This window comes from Ailuropoda melanoleuca, chromosome 12, assembly GCF_002007445.2.
Source record: "Ailuropoda melanoleuca isolate Jingjing chromosome 12, ASM200744v2, whole genome shotgun sequence".
In the NCBI taxonomy this organism is placed as follows: Eukaryota; Metazoa; Chordata; class Mammalia; order Carnivora; family Ursidae; genus Ailuropoda; species Ailuropoda melanoleuca.
Window position 1 is genome coordinate 78,426,295 of NC_048229.1, and position 16,845 is coordinate 78,443,139.

Genomic DNA, 16,845 nt, shown 5'->3' on the forward strand with positions numbered 1-16,845 from the left:
AGGAGCCTGATGTGGGGCTCGATCCCATAACGCCGGGATCACGCCCTGAGCCGAAGGCAGACGCTTAACCGCTGTGCCACCCAGGCGCCCCTGGATATAAAAGTCTTGCGCCTAAAAAAGTAATAGTGTATCAAAATTGGTTCATTAATTTTGATGAACAGACAAGAGTAAGGTAAGGTTAAGGTCAGGGGAAACTGGGTGGGCACTCTATGGGAACCCTCTACTATTTTTACAACTTTTCTGTAAATCTAAAGCTATTTTATTTTTTTAAAGATTTTATTTATTTGATAGAGCATGTGCGCAGGGTGCGGGAGGGGCAGCGGGAGAGGGACAAGCAGACTGGGCGCTGAGAAGGGCCCGACGTGGGGTTCCACCCAGCACCCCAAGATCTTGACTCAAGCCGAAGTCAGATGCATAACTGACTGAGCCCCCCAGGCACCCCAAATCTAAAGCTGTTTTGGGAAAAAATATTTTTTGTTAAAAAGAATCTTGGGGCACCTGTCTGGCTCAGTTGGTGGAACATGTGACTCTTCGGGGTCATGAGTTTGGGCCCCATGCTGGGTGTAGAGATTACCTGGGGAAAAAAAAGTCTCTCCTCCAGGTTTCCCCAGGCACCCAAACACTCCTGACGTTGAACCTACTGCCCCCTTGAGGACAGTCCGTGCTACAGTACTTTTGGTCACTAGAACTTAGGCGGGCAGAAAGGCACCTTGGACTTCAGACCTTAAAGCAGCAGCCCTTTCTGCAATGACAGAAGTGTCCTGCAGCCATCCCGTCCAGTAAGGCGGCCATTTAGCCCCATGTGGAAACAGCATTTGCAGCATCAGCGAGCACCTCGGGCCTGGGGTCCTCTGAAGGGTCAGGCAGGCCTGTGCCTGGTGTGGGCCCGTGGCCTGCCAAGGCATCCGCACAGGTGATTCTCAGGTTGAGCACGTTTGGCCAGGACCTGTGGTCCATCCGCACGGAGCGTGTTCACTGAATCCTTGATTAGTTTACCTCGAAGTCTGAATCCCGGCCATGCGGGAGCGATTTTCTCATGACGGCCAGCAGCCAAGCACAATGACGAACTGCCCAATGGAGGAGGTGGGGGACAGGCTGCAGGGACTCTCAGCCCTGCTTGTGCTTGGGAATCACCTGACCGAGGCCAGGCCACACCTGGACTGAAGGAACCACAACCTCTGGGGCGAGGCTGAGGGCCACTGGTCTGATAAACCAAGTCCAACCTTGGTTCCTGTGGCCTCTGGAGGAGAAGGTAGGGGAGGCTGTGACTGGCAGCTGGTGTCACCCACCTAAGGACAGGGCTAGAATCACAGTCACAGCAGCAAAAGAAAAATGCAGAAGGGAAATCACCTCGTCTGGTGCCTCTTCCTTCCCTTGCCTCCGCTGAAACCTGTCGTGGTATCGCACCGAGCAGGGTGATAGGGATGACAGGGAAGGATAACTCCCCTAATGGGGCCCCCATCCCACGGTGCTCCAGGAGCCCAAACCACAGCTCCTACCGTGACTTGGGGGGCTGTTTCCCCTCCAAGATCTCCGGGGGGGAGGCAATAACATGATCATCTGGCCAGCAGCGACTCCGGCCCATTGGGCCCAACTGCTCCTGCTGTTGCCTGTTCTGAACATCACCACCTCCTGTGGCCGCCGTGAGGCTTGGGATGGCCGACACGGTCCTGCCGCATGGTGGTGGCTGCTGGGCTTAGCTGTAGTGGCCTCTCTTGAGACAGCCCACAACCAGGTACCGTTCTCCCTGAGGAGCGCGCTAAGAAGCGAGGCCGGAAAGACAAGCAGTGGCCAGCTCTCCAGGGCCCGCTGGGTGAGTGGCTTCCAGGGATGTGAGCTCAAAGGCAGGCCCTCTGAGGGAGGCAGGTCAGGTCTGGGAGTGATAAGAAGAGATTCACGTTCTAGGACGAGAACTCTGGTGGGCGCGGTGGGCGTGGGGTGGGGTCTAGCAGCACAAGGGTCACCTGGAGGCTGTGAGCAGACGTCCAGGTGAGCCTTAGCCATGGCCTGGCCTCGGGCGGCCCCAGAGGGGCCCGGAGTAGGGACTGTGTGAAACCAGAACCCATACAATGCCCGCCAGGGCCCACCCTGCAGCCCCCAGGTGGCCAAGGGAGTTTCCCATCTACCTGTGGCTCCAGGCGGCTGTCCCCGCCCCCCNCCCGCCTCCGGGGCCCTGCGCGACCCTCCCCCCCAGCTCACAGGCCTCCAGGGTTTGGTGGAGTAGCTGTCCCGCCAGCCGCCCGAGCACATCTCCGCGGAGCCGGGCGGGCGCTCTCAAATGGCTCTGACATGGTGCGAATACACTCGTGTGTCTTTTTGCCATCTGCTGCTGTCATTAAAACATTACATTTCCATCTGTTTTCACACTTTTTTCCCCTCCCAGCCTCCCCTCCTGGAGGCACACAGCACGAATCCCTAGTCGTGGGCCGGAGCGTTCCCGCTCCTCCTGGAACCTGGACGCTTCTCCCGGACACGCCGGGGTTAGGGCGAAAGGGCCTTCTCGGGGGTCAGAGCCCTTAGCGTCCATCTAGTTCCTTGCTGCCATGACCGCAGGCTCTGCACCACACCCCGCCAACATACACTTTGGGGGGAGCCACCACTCACGGAGAGTTTTTATTGTTGATTTTAATCGGTATGCACGACTTTGGCATTAAGAGTAAATGAAAAATGAAGGACAGACATTAGTATCCTTTTCCCCCAGGATGTATTTAAGGAAGAACAGACTGAAGAAGTAAGAGGCAGGGAGCCATGCTTTGGGCTCATATATAAGTCATCATTCCAGACTAGCCCCGCGGAGGCCCCCACCCCACCCACCCCCTCCTATGTAAGCACCCCTGACCTTTCACTGAAAAAGGACTTCGGCTGCCTCCATTCTGACTGCAAACTTTTTTTTTTTTGAGTCTTTATTTTTAAGTAATCTCTACACTAAACATGGGGCTTGAACTCCTAACTCCAAGATCAGAGTCGCTGCTCCACGGACTGAGTCAGCCGGGTGCCCCTGACCTCAAGCTTGCTAGTTTGGGTTCTCCTTTCCAGCTAGTCTCTCGGCTCAGGTGGAAGACCCTGAGGGCAAAGCATCCCGTGACGGAACAGAAGCTACCTCCTCAAGCGATAAGGACGTCCCTGAGCCTGCGAGACCTCCTGACTCGTGACTGACCCAGGACAGCCGTGCATTTGACCTTCACTGCCTGCCTGCACGCACCCACCCACATTTGCCCCATGTTTTCCTCAGATAAACTGGAAGTATTTTCGGCACTTTGGAGACACGGTTCAAGCTGCTAGTCCTCTGTCTTCCGGGTGTTGGCCTCGCTGAAATAAATTCCTTTCTTGTTTCCCTACCACTTTGGATTTTGTCAGCAGCGAGTGGCCAGACGAGGTCTGCTCGGGAACCCCGGAACCAGGTACTCTGGCATCCCTGCGCCCTGGGCCACAACGTGAAGGGTCAAGTGCACGCAAAGCTGAACAGCTTCACAAGGTTGTGACCGGCCAGGTGGGCCTGGTGGGTCTTCTCAAACACAGCTGTGCTAACGTCAGCATTATTATTATTTTTTTAATTTATTTATTTGACAGAGATAGAGACAGCCAGCGAGAGAGGGAACACAAGCAGGGGGAGTGGGAGAGGAAGAAGCAGGCTCATAGCAGAGGAGCCTGATGTGGGGCTCGATCCCATAACGCCGGGATCACACCCTGAGCCGAAGGCAGGCGCTTAACCGCTGTGCCACCCAGGCGCCCCTAACGTCAGCATTATTGCTAACGTTCTAGAGGACTCCTTGGACCCTATGCCACATGTTATTCTAGGTTCGTGTGTGTTCACTCGTTTACTCTTTCTGAAAACCTAGTTACCATCCCCACTTGAAGATCAAGGAAACAGGCTCAGGGAGGCAAAGAAACTGCTCAAGGTCCCCCACTGACGAATGGAGCCCTGGGGCAGACTGGGGCTTAGGCTGGGAAGCAGGAATCCACAATCGCAGACTCCACCCCAAACTTCCCAAAACATAACCTGCATTTGAACCAGATCGCTACTGGGAGCACCTTCAAGGGTGAGAAGCACTACTACAGTCCAGAACATTCCTTAGAGTTGCCTCACCGCACCACAGAGGGCCCAGCGCAAGGGGGTGGGGTGGGGGAGGGGGGTCATTATCTGCTATCTCCCATCCAAAGGGGGTGACCCTGGTACTACCACCTGGCCTTGGGAGGCCCCGGCCCACCTGCTCCTGCTCCTGAGAAAGCCCTGGGGGCTTGCTCTGCAAAGCTGTCGTTACAGAAACGGGAGCTCCCATAGCCCCTACTGCAGGTATGATTCTCGGCGGACGGGTCCAGGGTCCCCACTCTCACCACCCACCCCACATTCACCCCTTCAATGTCACATAATCCTCAGGTCCCCCGGGCATTGTGTCCCTTCCCCAGATGAGAACAGAGGCCCAGAGAGGTTGGTGACCTGTCTGATGGGAACGACTACCATGGATTGATGGTTTGATCCCTGCCAGGCACCACGGAGGGATTTCACACAGAATATTTTACTTAATCCTCAGATGCTCCCCATCTTATCCTCGCTTTCTAGGTGAAAAAAAGGTTCAGAGAGGTCGAGTGACTTTCCCAGGTCACACAGTACAACATGGATCTTGCTGACGCCAAAGCCCTTGCTCGTACCCACTCCCCCCTTCTTTCTGACAGCTCCCACGTGGGCAGCTCGAGCTGCAGCGGGGTGCCCTGCTCCCTACTTGCATGCCCTCCCCCGGGCAACCATGCACGGAGCGAGCCCGTCCACCTCGCCCCTCCCTTGTGGGGAGAGAAAGCTTGCTTGAAGGAGGAGGCTTAGGGATAGGTGCTGGGCAGTGTCATGGCATTCGCTGCAGCTCGGGGGTGTAGAGCTCACCAGGAAAGTTCTCTCTCCCCTTGCTTAGCAGGTGCCCTCCTATGGATGCTGGCTTCAGCAGGGATAAAGCCTCCAGCTACAAGAGGCACAAAGCCAGGGGCTGGTACGGACACCTTGGGCCCCATGAGAGCAAGGGAACTCACTCTGCCCCTGCAAGAAAGCCATGTCCAGCATCCTGGGACTGAGTGACCTCTGACCGACCCCCTCCTGCCTGGGCTCCAGCTCACAGCCCTCTTCCTGTTGCCACGGGCACGAAAAGCCTGGGGAGAAGCCGGGACTAGCCATGGCAGGTTGCTGAGTGGGCCGGAGGCTTCTGAGCTGTGCCGGTGAGGTGTGGGGGCTTCTCCCGCACCCTGGTATGTAGACAGAGCCAGTCTTCAGGGCTCATGCCCAGGGCTAGTCCTCTGGCCCAGCATTCCCCCACTGCCCAGAGTCAGGGACTGGGGCCCCAAGTCGAGCTTCGAATACACTCGCATGGCCTGGCTTGGGCTCTGTGCTCCCGCCACCCTCCATGACAGCATGCTGGTGTAGTGGCTGGCCACCACAGGAGACACACAGAACAATTTGAACCCCGCTCCTCACAGCCACTCAGCAGAGCTATGGCCCACCTACCCAAAGACCAAGGAGTGAGACATCCATGTTCACTGTCCTAAGCCCCTGAGTTTGGGGAGCACGTGTGTCTTAGTCTGTTTGGGTTGCTAGAGATGTATTTCTCATAGTTCCGGAGGTTGGGAAGTCCAAGATCAAGGCACCAGTAGATTGGGTGTCTGGGGAGGGCCTGCTTCCCGGTTCACAGTTGGCCATGTCCTCACATGGTGGGATCTCTCTGAGGTCTCTCTTGTAAGGGAGCCCTCCATTCCCGAGGGCTCCAGCCCCATGACCTGGTTACCTCCCAGAGGCCCCCTCCTTACACCATCACACTGGGATTAGGTCTCAACATACACATGTGGGGGGTGGTACACATTGAGCCTAGAGCTTGTTACACAGCAATATCACAGCAAAAAGAATGCTGACGAATAGGCTACCTCTAGGAGTTTCCTCCGAGTATCCTCTGAGTTAGATGTGCTCCGAACAGTGGCTGGCACACAACCAGCAGTATCCACGCTAAATACCAGAAGCCTTGCACACCTGTTGTGTGTGAGCTCTGGGAACATGCTGGCAAGTGAGACTGTGACACTGCCTTCTGGAATCTTTCTTTTTTTAACGATTTTATTTATTTATTTAGAGCGAGCACAAGCAGGAGGTGGGGCAGAGGGAGAGGGAGAGAGAGGACCCCCCCCCCACCCCCAGAGAGTTCTGGCCTTTGCCCTGGGCTTCTGGTAGGTGACCTGGAGGCTCTAGGAATGTTCTGCCTGATAAGACTATCTTTGTTTACCTGGAGCCTCGGTCACGCAGAACAGTCTGACGGTGTCACTTACAGAGGGGCTGGAGACTGAGGTCACCATGTGGGCGGCCAGCCGTGTCTATGTGGCCAACCCACCGTGAAAATGGCAGACACCCCGGCAGCTCAGTGCACTCCCCTGGTTGGCAGTACCCCGAGCCGTGCGTCATCACACAGGCTGGAGAACCAAATGCTGCCAAAAGACTTCCCGTGAACTCTCCGGGGCCCCACCCTTGTCATCTCTGCCCTTTGAGGATTGTAATCTGCATTCTTTCACTGTAAGAAACTATAAACACTGCAGCATAGTGGCTTTTCTGAGTTCTGAGTTCCTCTAGTGAATTCCTAAACCCGAGAGTGGTCTCGGGGTTCCCCCCACCCTGAACTGCACCCCCCCTCCCTGTGTGCGCCCGGATCACCTTCCAGATGAACTCCTTACAAAGCCTTTGCACAGGCTCTGCTCCTTCGGGACCGACAGACAGCACAGCGGGGCCACAGGGCCTCTGACAGAAGCCAGACACAGGTGCCTCAGTCAGAACAGTCTACGAGGGGACGGGGACACCAAGGATTCCATGTTCTTGAAAAAATCCAAACCCAGAACCACTGCCTCCCATCCTAGACATGTAGCCTTACCAGGATCCTACAGCCAGTGAGGCTGGAGCTGGGACTCGGGCCCACATGACTTCAGAGTCCATGCCTTTGACCACGCTCAGGCTTCCATGGCAGGGTGCGAATTGGGGGCCTACGACCATCCGAAGGCCCCCCACCGGCCGGCCCGCCCCTCCCTCCATAGAACGTGATTCTCTCCACCTCTGTGTGTGCCTGCGCGCCATCGCCTCTGCCCAGCCCCAGAAGCAGGGTTCACTGCTCGTAACCGATGACCTTTATTCATAATGCAAAAAAGGAATTATAAATCACTTTTTGGACTGTGTTGATGTCTGTAAAACAACTTGTAAAAATACGGAGCCACTCTGCAAGTTCTCATGTGTGTTGACCTCGTGCGCACCCATCTGCATGGCCCAGGGCTCAGGGAGGGTACGTTTGTCCAGAAGAAAGCCTGTCCCTGCCACCCTGGCAGCTGTCACCAGGACCATGTGGGTGTGAGAAGTCTGGTCCGCACGGCGGGGTCCGGAAACATGGCTCTGGAAGCAGGCAGGCTGGCTGATTCCTTCCTCTTCTCCCCGCATTGCAATTGGTCAGGCACCGGAATCCTCCGTTCTCCCATCCAGCCTTGGGGGTGCTCAGCGCCTCTGTCCCAGGCAGTCACAGCCCCAGGACCTGTGGAGTTGGGGGTGGCTGGAGGAGCCGGGGAGGACAAGCTCCGACCTGCGCTTCCTCCTCAGGCTTCGGGGTCCATTTCTCCATCCTCTGGGCACGACCCTGTCTCATCCAGCCAGACTAGGAGGAAGGGGAGGAATCAGCATCGGGATGGGTGCCCAGGACATCCAGGCTCCCTTTCCCTCAGAGCTCCGAGGCCAGAGCCTCTGGGCTCCCTGTTTGTACCACCACCCCGAGCTCCCCCCACATACGAGCTGGCAAGGTGCTGACGGGGGACCCGGGTGACGCCGGGTCTCATGGGCCTTCCCCACGCACCCTCCGCCCACACCCAACACAGAGCTTGCCCCAGGCCCAGGCTGAGGTTCCTTGGATTGCACCCCTGGGCCCCACTCGTGGCTCAGCACTTTCTGGGAGGTGCCTTCAAGGCCGGGGCTGGACGGGAGGTCAGTACCTCCACGCCCCTGTCCTAGAAATGGGAAACTGAGGCCCAGAGAGGGAGAGAGCTGCTCCAACCGAGCCAGGGGGGCCCAGCCTCTCACCGCCAGAGGAAGCCCAGGTCTCTGAGAATCACTTGGACCCAGCAGCACTGGAGGAAGTGCTACCCGGGTCTGCTGGTCTCCTCCTGCCCTAAATACCACCGGTGAGAATATGAACATCACACACTGTGCGGGGCGTAGAGTCAGACTCGTCCTTGTCACTGTCCTCCCCAGCCTCTCTGAGGTGCCATTTTACAGATGGGGAAATCAAGGCTCAGGGAGGTAACGCCTCTTTCTCAGTATCACCAGGCGCTAAGTCACAGAGCAGGGGTCTGAATTCAGGGTTTTCTGACCCCGAGGTCTGCGCCCTTTCTCCTGTGCCTCCATTCTCGGAAAGGGGAAAAGCGGATGGATGGGGTCTGGCCAGGGAGGACAGGAGGGTGTGCCCGTGCAGGCCCTCGGCACCGATCCGTCCCGGACCTGCTTACACTTAAAGGGGCCTCTCCGGGGTTTTGGGATTCCTCTGGGAGCTCAGGGACTCTGACCTTGTCAAGTAACCCCAAGTCTCCCCACACTCACGTTGGCCCTGGGGGCAGGGAAGGTGGTTACGACCCCATTTTATAGATGGGGACACCAAGGCTGGCAGGGCAGAGAGCCTAATGGCAGAGCGAAGGGCCCTAGCCTCTGCTGCCTGCACTGAGCTCTCTGGTTGGACCCTGAAGCAAGAGCCCAGTTCTTCTCCCACCTTGCTGTGTGCCCTTGGGTGAGTCATGTCCTCTCTGTACCTCAGGTTTCCCATCTGTAAACTAGAGATAAGGGTGGTACTCACAGCCCTCAGGGTTGGCAGGAGAAGAAACATTGTGAGAAGGCTTCAGCCTGATACCTGGCACTTGGGAGGGTGACACAGGAAGGTGACCCAGGGTGAGTCATTACTGAGAATGGCCCAGCCCCAGTCCTTGCAAAGGGCCCGGCCCACAGGGGGTCTGGTGGCTTCCTCCAGATCATCCGGCCTGGTGGGCAAGCTCAGCACTTCTGGAAAAGTGTACCCAAGCCCCGCCACCACGACTTCTCGAGCCCCACATCAAGCCTGGTCAGCCTGTGCCCCCGGCAGGAGCCAGGCAGGACCGGTGTCCTGACGGCCGGTTGGCTGAATGATGCCAGCCACTGGGAGGGCGCCTAGCCGTAGGGCCATAGGGCGAGCTGCAGGTCACACGGCTGGGTCTGAATCCCAACCCTGCCACTTACCAGCTATATGGTGAGCACCTCACCCTCTCTGAACCTCAGTTCGCCCGTCTATAAAATGGATGAAAACGGGACCTAGCCCAGAGTTACCCTGAGGACTCAATGAGAAACTGCTCACTGCTAACGTCAGTATTTTTTATTACCATTATTCACAACGGCAGCCTCAGCACCTAGCACAGCCATGGCCCCATAAATCTCTTTGATGAACAAATGAACCAGTTGTCCCACTGGCTCCACAGTGTCCACACATGGAGGCACGGGTCTGTGCCTCTCTCTGGGAATGAGCCTGTCTCCTCCCCAATCCCTGCAGCGAGCTGCATCTAGGAGACCCGGAGAGCAGCTGGGCCCAGACATGGGGTGTTTCCAAGCCTGTCGTGTCCGGCGGAGCCCCTGCCCCAGCTGCCAGGGGAAGGCACATCCATCCATTCCCAGGCTGGGCCCGCCCAGCCCCATCCATCACTCGCCCTGGCCGCCGGCAGGGGCTGTCCAGCTAATTACTTAATATGCCGCATCTTGCTGATGCTGGTGCTTGCGAGTGGCTCTCGGTGGCGCGTACGCAGATCCGAGCATACATTTCTAACAAACCCCGGCGGGGGGGACCTGAGCTCAGACCCACGGCACAGAGGGGCCCCGTGAGCTGCCCCCCGCCAGGCCCCCCAGACACGCTTGGCAGCCGTGGCAGGGTGGCCTCACCTGTCTGCCTGGAGTCCCGTGGCAGCATCATGCCCGTGGGGGTCGGGGGGGTGATGATGATGTTGGGCACGTCCAGGTGCTTGTCGCTCAGGACGGGGGCCTCGTCATGGCTGCCGCTGCTGCTGCCACACATTTTAAAGCCTGAGAGGGCAGGCCGTGGGACACACACGTACACACACATGACAGGGAGACAAGCATCAGTGGCCGCTGGGAACTGCTCGCTGCGGGCTGCCTACCTCCCTCCCTCATGGCCGCTTCTCAGGAAGGAGGGGAGTGCTGGCCCCACTGTGCACACATGGGGACACTGAGGCGCAGGGCCATTGGATGACCCGTCCAAGCTTGCACCATTCAGGGAGGGCACTGAGTTTTACCTGCTTTGTTCACTAACGTGGCCCCAGTGCCCAGAGCATTGTCTGACACACAGCGGGCCCCCAGAACAGGGCTCTAAATGGACGCAAGCCGTGCAGCTCAAACAGGAGCCAGGCCCGTCCCACACGGAGCCCTGCCTGCCAATACCTTTCCCCCACGTCACCTTCTGAAAGGGTGTCTGTGACATGGGGCTTGCATTGGCCTGGATTCCCCAGCGGAGCTGTCTGAGCCTGGCATTTCCTTTGTGCAAGACTTTGGATTACGAGTTTGGTGTCTTTCATCGGCAGGGGGCTGGTCAGGTTGTCTGTTCCTTCCTGTGTGGGGTTGGGTAAGCTGTGCTTTTCCAGGAATCTGTCCATTTCTTCCACGTCGGTGAATCTGCGGTCCTGCGGCCGCTGCTAATGAGGTTTGGGTGACCCCGCCACACCCGGTTGCAGACCTCCAGCTGATAGAAAAGCACCGGTGCCATCCACACCACGTGCCTTGCTCCATTCTTCCCATCAGAGTCAGTGGAACCACGACACGCTAGAAACCGGAGTGTCCGCCATGATTCCTCCCTTTTCTTTTTTTTTTTAAAGATTTTATTTATTTATTTGACAGAGAGACAGCCAGCGAGAGAGGGAACACAAGCAGGGGGACTGGGAGAGGAAGAAGCAGGCTCCCAGCAGAGGAGTCTGATGCGGGACTCGATCCCAGAACGCCGGGATCACGCCCTGAGCCGAAGGCAGACGCTGAACGACTGCACTACCCAGGCGCCCCCGATTCCTCCCTTTTCATCTTCAGCCTCCAACCCCCGAGCCAACCTAACCAATGACAAGCCTGTAGGTGCCATCCCTCAGCGTCTTTGCCGTCCTTCCCTCTCCCTCCCCATGCCCCTAACCAGTCTCTCAGCCAGAAACTGCGAACCTGATCATGCCACATACCTGCGGGGCCCTCACTACCTCTTGACAACCAGCTATAAGCAGTAGCTCCCAAAATGTGTTCCCTGGAACACTGGCCTCCTGAGACTCCCTTAGGAAGGGGGTTCCTCGATCACGAGTTTGGGAATACCACATATTTGAATGTTGACTGGATCCCATCTAATCTATCTTTCTCTTGGAGATTCTCATGCATGTTAGAGAATTCAAGGCTCTGAGAAGTCCTGCGGTAAGGAAGCAGCTTTCATTGAGCTTAACCCTGGTCTTCCTGAACGTAAGTAACCTCCGAGTCTGTTTTTGAAGGAATGCCTGTTAACATCTCACAGAACCATGAGTCATGAAATACATTTTGGGAAATGGTGATCGTGAATCACAGCCAGCCTTCACGGTCTGGCCCAAACTACCTGCAGCCTCATTCCCTGCCACCTGCCCACACTCCCCAGACAGCTCACAGTTCCCCAAAACCCTGGGCTCCCAAGGCCTTCGGGCCTTTGCCCGTGGTACTCTCTCTGCCTGGAATGCTGTCTTCCTTTGCCGGACAATGGCCTACTACTTAGCCTTCAAAGCCCAGCAAAACAGGCTCTTCTTTGGGGAAGATGTCTCAGCAAATGTGATCACTGCCTCCTTTGTCCATCTACACTAATTCATTCATCAATCTTCTTCCAGCACTGATCACACTGTATGGAAACATTATTTCTTAATTCTCTCTTCCTTTACCTTGAGCGTCTGGAGGGCGGCCAGTGTCTTGCTCATCTGTCTCCCTTGGGCCCACATAGTGCCTGGGAGAGAGCAAGTGGAATGCTTTAAACTGGAAATGAGAATCAACTTCAGGCACCGCGAACTGGGTGTAAAATCCTTGTCTCTAGACCCCACACCACTTTGTTTTCCACCCCAAACAGCCCCGGACTGGGATGACATTTGCTCTGGTATCTGGGTCCCTGGTCGATAGCAGGAGCGGTGGAATGGGGTGATTGTCATTGCTGCTGCTCCTTGATGGTCCCTGGGGGGGGGTGGTCAGTGGATCTCAAGCATGTCCCGAAGAGATGGAGTCTGATTCACTCCCCTTCACTGTGCATGGACTTAGCGTGGATTCTTGCACATGGCACAGGACAGAAGGCATGCCCTGGGACCTCCAAGACGAGGTCACAAAAGATTGCAACTTCTTCCTTGCCCTCTGGCTCTGGGGGAAGACAGCCACCATGCTGTGGGGACAAGCAAGCAGCCAGGGGTGGGGGTGTGTGGTGAGGAACCGAGCCTTGTGGACAACAGCCCTGTGAGGGATCCGCCAGCAAAGGGAGTCCTTCTGCCTGGTCAAGTCTTTGTATGACATTGTAGTCCTGGCTGACTGCGTAAATGTCGCCCCACAAGAGACCCTGAGCCAAAAGCCCCCAGCGAAGTCGTTCCTGAGTTCCCAAGCCACATACATGGAGCTAATGCCCGTTAAACCCACTGAGTTGGAGGGTAATTTGTTACACGGAATTGGAAGCCGCTGTGGTCCACGTAGCTCACCCAGACTACAGGAGGAGGAAGGGACAGCAGGTGCGTGGTGGGAACGCTGTACCCACTGTGCTGCGGGAAAATCACAGGGGCTTCTCAGGGTGACCTTTGGTCACCTAAGGGGTGCTCCTCTGATGGGCAGCTCATGCCTGGACTGTCAAAGACGGCCTGTTTGAATCCACGAAAGTGTGAACATCACGTGACCTAAAGCAATGGAATCAGGCCAATTTCTTGGCCCATCCGCAGCTTGACCTGGGCTGCGTGCTCAGAAAAGCTGTCAGCAGCGGGCACAGTGGTGAGCGCACTGGCTCAAATCAGGCCAACTGCTTGCTCTCGGTGCCACCCTGGGCAAGTCACACAGCCTTTCTGGGCCTCTGCCGGGTCACGAGGTCTGGCCTCTGTGCTTGGCTTCTGGGAGGCCACCTCTAAGCCCCTGGGCTGCCATGCCTGGCAGGAGAGCCTTTGTTTGCCTGGGGACCCTCGTCACATTGGAGAGTCCAGCCACGCGGGCTCTGGGTGACACCCAAAGGGACTGGGGACAGACCTGCCTCATCGGCAATCAACCGTGCCTTTGTCATGGAGTCCCACTGTATTTGTGTCCTTAGGCTGCTGTGACAAGGGACCACAGGACCTTACTCTACCCCAGTCTGGAGGCCAGAAGCCAAGAGCATGGTGCCGCCAGGGCCAGCTCCTCCTAGACTGTGTCCCATGCTTCTCCCTCTGCTCTCGGTGGTTTGAGGGCAGTGTTCGGTGTCCTTTGGTTATGGACACATCAGCCCAATTTCTGCCTTTGTCCCTATGTGTGAGTCTCTGTCCAGATGTCCCCTTTTCATAAGGACACGAGTCATACTGGATCATGGATTACAATCCACAGTAACCCCTGCTCGATTATTACCCTACTCCAGCAGGTCCTCTTCTTAACTAATCACATCTGCAACAACGACCCCATTTCCAAATAAGGTTCACATACTAGGGTCCTGGGGACTAGGACTTCAATATATGAATTTGGGGGACACAATGCAGCCCAGAGCACCCAGTAGAAACCCTGAACACTGAGGCTCAGGTGATCCTCCCTGGTTGCCACCACCGTGTGAGTGTGTGAGTGTGTGTGAGTGTGTGTGAGCGTGTGTATCTCACGGCTATACCGAGTGTAATGCGTCTGTGACTCCGTGGGGACAGGACAATGAGAGCTCTGTCTGGAACCTTGGTGGACTCTGCCCTACACACTCCCTCAGCTTGGCTGGTGGGAATCTGTGTCCCTTCCCCTGTAATAAATCATCACCACGAGTACAAGAGCTTTCAGTGAGTTCTGTGTGTCTTTCTAGAGAATCACAGAACCCCCGCGCCTGCAGCTGCTGTCAGGAGTGAGGGTGTTCTCTGGACTGTGTTCCCTCTGACTTCCTGTTTTCACTGACAAAACGGGGTGGCTGGACCCACGTCTGTGGGCTGGGGAGAGGATGACAGGGCGCCTGGCAGACAGCCTGCTCCCTATGAACACAGCAGCCTTCCCGCCCTGCACGGCTTCCTCCTTCACTCACACCAGACTTGAGCTTGGAGTGGCTCTCCTAGGCAACGACCCAGCCACCTCTGCGTCCTGAACCCTGACCCTATTTCCTCCCTGGGGCGGTGCCCCCCAAATCGACCGGGCCAGCTAGTTCTGCGGGAAGAGGCCAGGTCTCCCCATCAGATGCCGAGCCCCTCGGGAGCACCCACCGAGGCTGCCGCCAACTTGATCGAAAGCAGTACAACCCAGAACCTAAGGCAGATGAAAGGAAGCCACTGGGAGGAGGCGGTCCTGTTATCACCTGCCATGGCTGACATTTATGGATTATTCGCCGTATGCTGGATGCGGTGCTGCGCGCCCCATGGATGCTTTCTCCTTCGGTCTTCACTGTGCCTCACTGGGGTGTGAAGTCTAACCAGCCCCATCTCACAGATGTGGAGACTGAGGACCAGAGGGAGAAAACACTTGCAGTCAGTTGAACAGCTAGTGTGGGTTGGAGCCTGGGTCGGAACCCAAGCCCAATCTGTCCAACTCCGCAAGCTGGTGCTTCTCGTAACCACAATTCTAGATAATGGAGCTGGCAAGCTTTCTGAAAAGGGCCGGATGGGAAGTATTTTTTACTTTGGGGGCTCTGCAGTCTATTCCTGCCACTGCTCAATTTTGCCACTGTCACAGGCAAGCTGCTACTGATGATATGAAATGAACGAGCGGCTGTGTTTCAATAAAACTTTATTATTTCTTTCTTTATATTTAAAGTAGGCTGCAGGGCCCAACGTGGGGCTTGAACTCACGACCCTGAGATCAAGACCTGAGCAGAGACCAAGAGTCCGATGCTGAAACCGACGGAGCCACCCAGCTGCCCCCCAATAAAACTTTATTGACAAAAACAGGCAGAGGGCCGGATGTGGCCCAATGGCTGCAGGCCACCAATCCCTGCCCTGTAACACCCAGAAGTCAGGGGGTGTGGATCTGGAACATGCCTGAGGTGACAGAACCTCAGAAGGCTGAGGCTGCTTGATGCCAAAGACAAGAACAAAACCTAAGACCTGCCTGCTGTTGTGAGCCACAGTACCTACACCGGAAGGGTGTTGGGCTTGAGGAAATGAATGCATTCGCGTAAAGCACTTGCCCAGCAAGCTAGGGGCCTAGAGGGTGCTCAATTCCTGTTAGCTTTCTCTATAATCATCCATAAAGAGCGTCTCATGGAGTGCTGGCGACAAAAGGAAGCTCTGATTATTGTTATCCGTAACAGGAGGGAGCCTCCCTGCTCCCTCTCCAAGGCCCCCTTCCCCTGCGAATATTCCCAAGTTCTAAAATAAAATGCTAATAGGGAAGAGCCACACTCCTCCCGGGGCCCCACATTTGCATTTTAACAGGTTCTGGGAGCTTGGCGACAAAGCCCACATTCTTAATCAGGAAGCATCAGGTCACTCAGTGGGCCCTGGAGAGATGCTCGAGGCAGAGAGGAGAGAGGGGAGGGGAGGAGGGAGGTGGGAGGAGAGAGGAGGGAGGAAAGAGGGAGGGCGGGACTTCAGCACCTCTCAAATTCCCCCGGGGGCTGCCCAGCCTCTAGCAGAGGTGGCTGAGCGAGAGAGAAAAAGCTCTCAGGAGATAAAGCCTACTTTGGGGATTAAAAACAAATGCCACCCTGCCCCAGACAAGGAGCTCATTTGTGCTAAAGCCAGAATTGTTACTTGTTAATTATGTGCCCGCCTCAGGCCATTAAAAGCCCATTTCCTGAAGGGGTGGGCTTGGCTGGGATTCCAGGGGGCTAGGCCCCAAGGAAGTAGGGGGTGGGAAGCAGATCCCAGAGCCCCAGAAACGCTGAAAGGTTTCGGGGTGCAATAGGGAGCCTGTGCGGGAGGCTTTCCAACGGGTGGCGGTCACCTGACCTTGACTGGGCCCCTGCTCTGGGGCATGTACTGTTCTCCATCCTGGATTTAGAGCAGGCCAGACTGCCAAAACCCTGGCTTCCAGGAGCTGGCCTTCTCTGCAGGTGAAATGGGAAGAGGCTGTGCTTTGAGGCCAGACAGGCTTCCTCTGAAACCTGGTTCTGCCCTTTTCCCAGCTTGAGGGAAGCGGTTTTCCATCTTGACTGCCCACTGGGAATCACGTGGGAAGTGTGAAAAATACTGACGGAGGACCCCATACCCAGAGAGCCTGATTTCATTGCCACTAGGATTTTTTTTTTTTTTAAAGTAGGTTCCAGGCCCAGCATGAAGCCCAGCATGGATCTTGAACTCATGACCCTGAGATCAAGACCCTGAGCTGAGATCAAGGGTTGTCAGATGCTTAACCTACTGAGTCACCCAGGTGCCCCTGGGGCTGCCAGGATTTTTAAAAGCACCCACGTGAGTCTAACAGCCAGGGCAGGGAACCCACAAGCTAGGGTGACTGTGGGAACATGGGGCACTACTCTGAGCCTACCCTAAATTACACCTGTCTTGTAGGCACGAAGTACCTGGCATTCAGCGTATGGTTGCCTAGTGCAGGAGACATGGCCAAGGATGAGCCCTCGGGCTGGCGCTTGGGGAAGACTGGGGTTGAGGATCATGCCGCTTCCTCACACCACCCCTTGGGGCGGACACTGGGCCCATGGCCATTCTCCAGGTGAG

At 56.3% G+C, this 16,845-nt stretch overlaps 1 protein-coding gene across 2 annotated transcripts in view; it reads right to left on the reverse strand.

Moving 5' to 3' along the window:
- Window positions 1-7,114: 7,114 nt before the first annotated feature.
- Window positions 7,115-16,845, reverse strand: part of C12H16orf74 (chromosome 12 C16orf74 homolog) — a 29,381-nt gene continuing 19,650 nt past the window's right edge. The window contains exons 4-5 of one of the 2 annotated variants that reach the window (XM_011229740.3): window positions 9,944-10,084; window positions 7,115-7,652 (exon numbers count right to left, since the gene is read on the reverse strand). In XM_011229740.3, the coding sequence (XP_011228042.2) occupies window positions 7,594-7,652; window positions 9,944-10,084 (200 nt within the window). In that variant the 3' untranslated portion in view covers window positions 7,115-7,593. Of the gene's footprint in view, window positions 7,653-9,943; window positions 10,085-11,946; window positions 12,009-16,845 lie in introns of those variants that run through there. The other variant, XM_034637821.1, reaches the window with a different exon arrangement.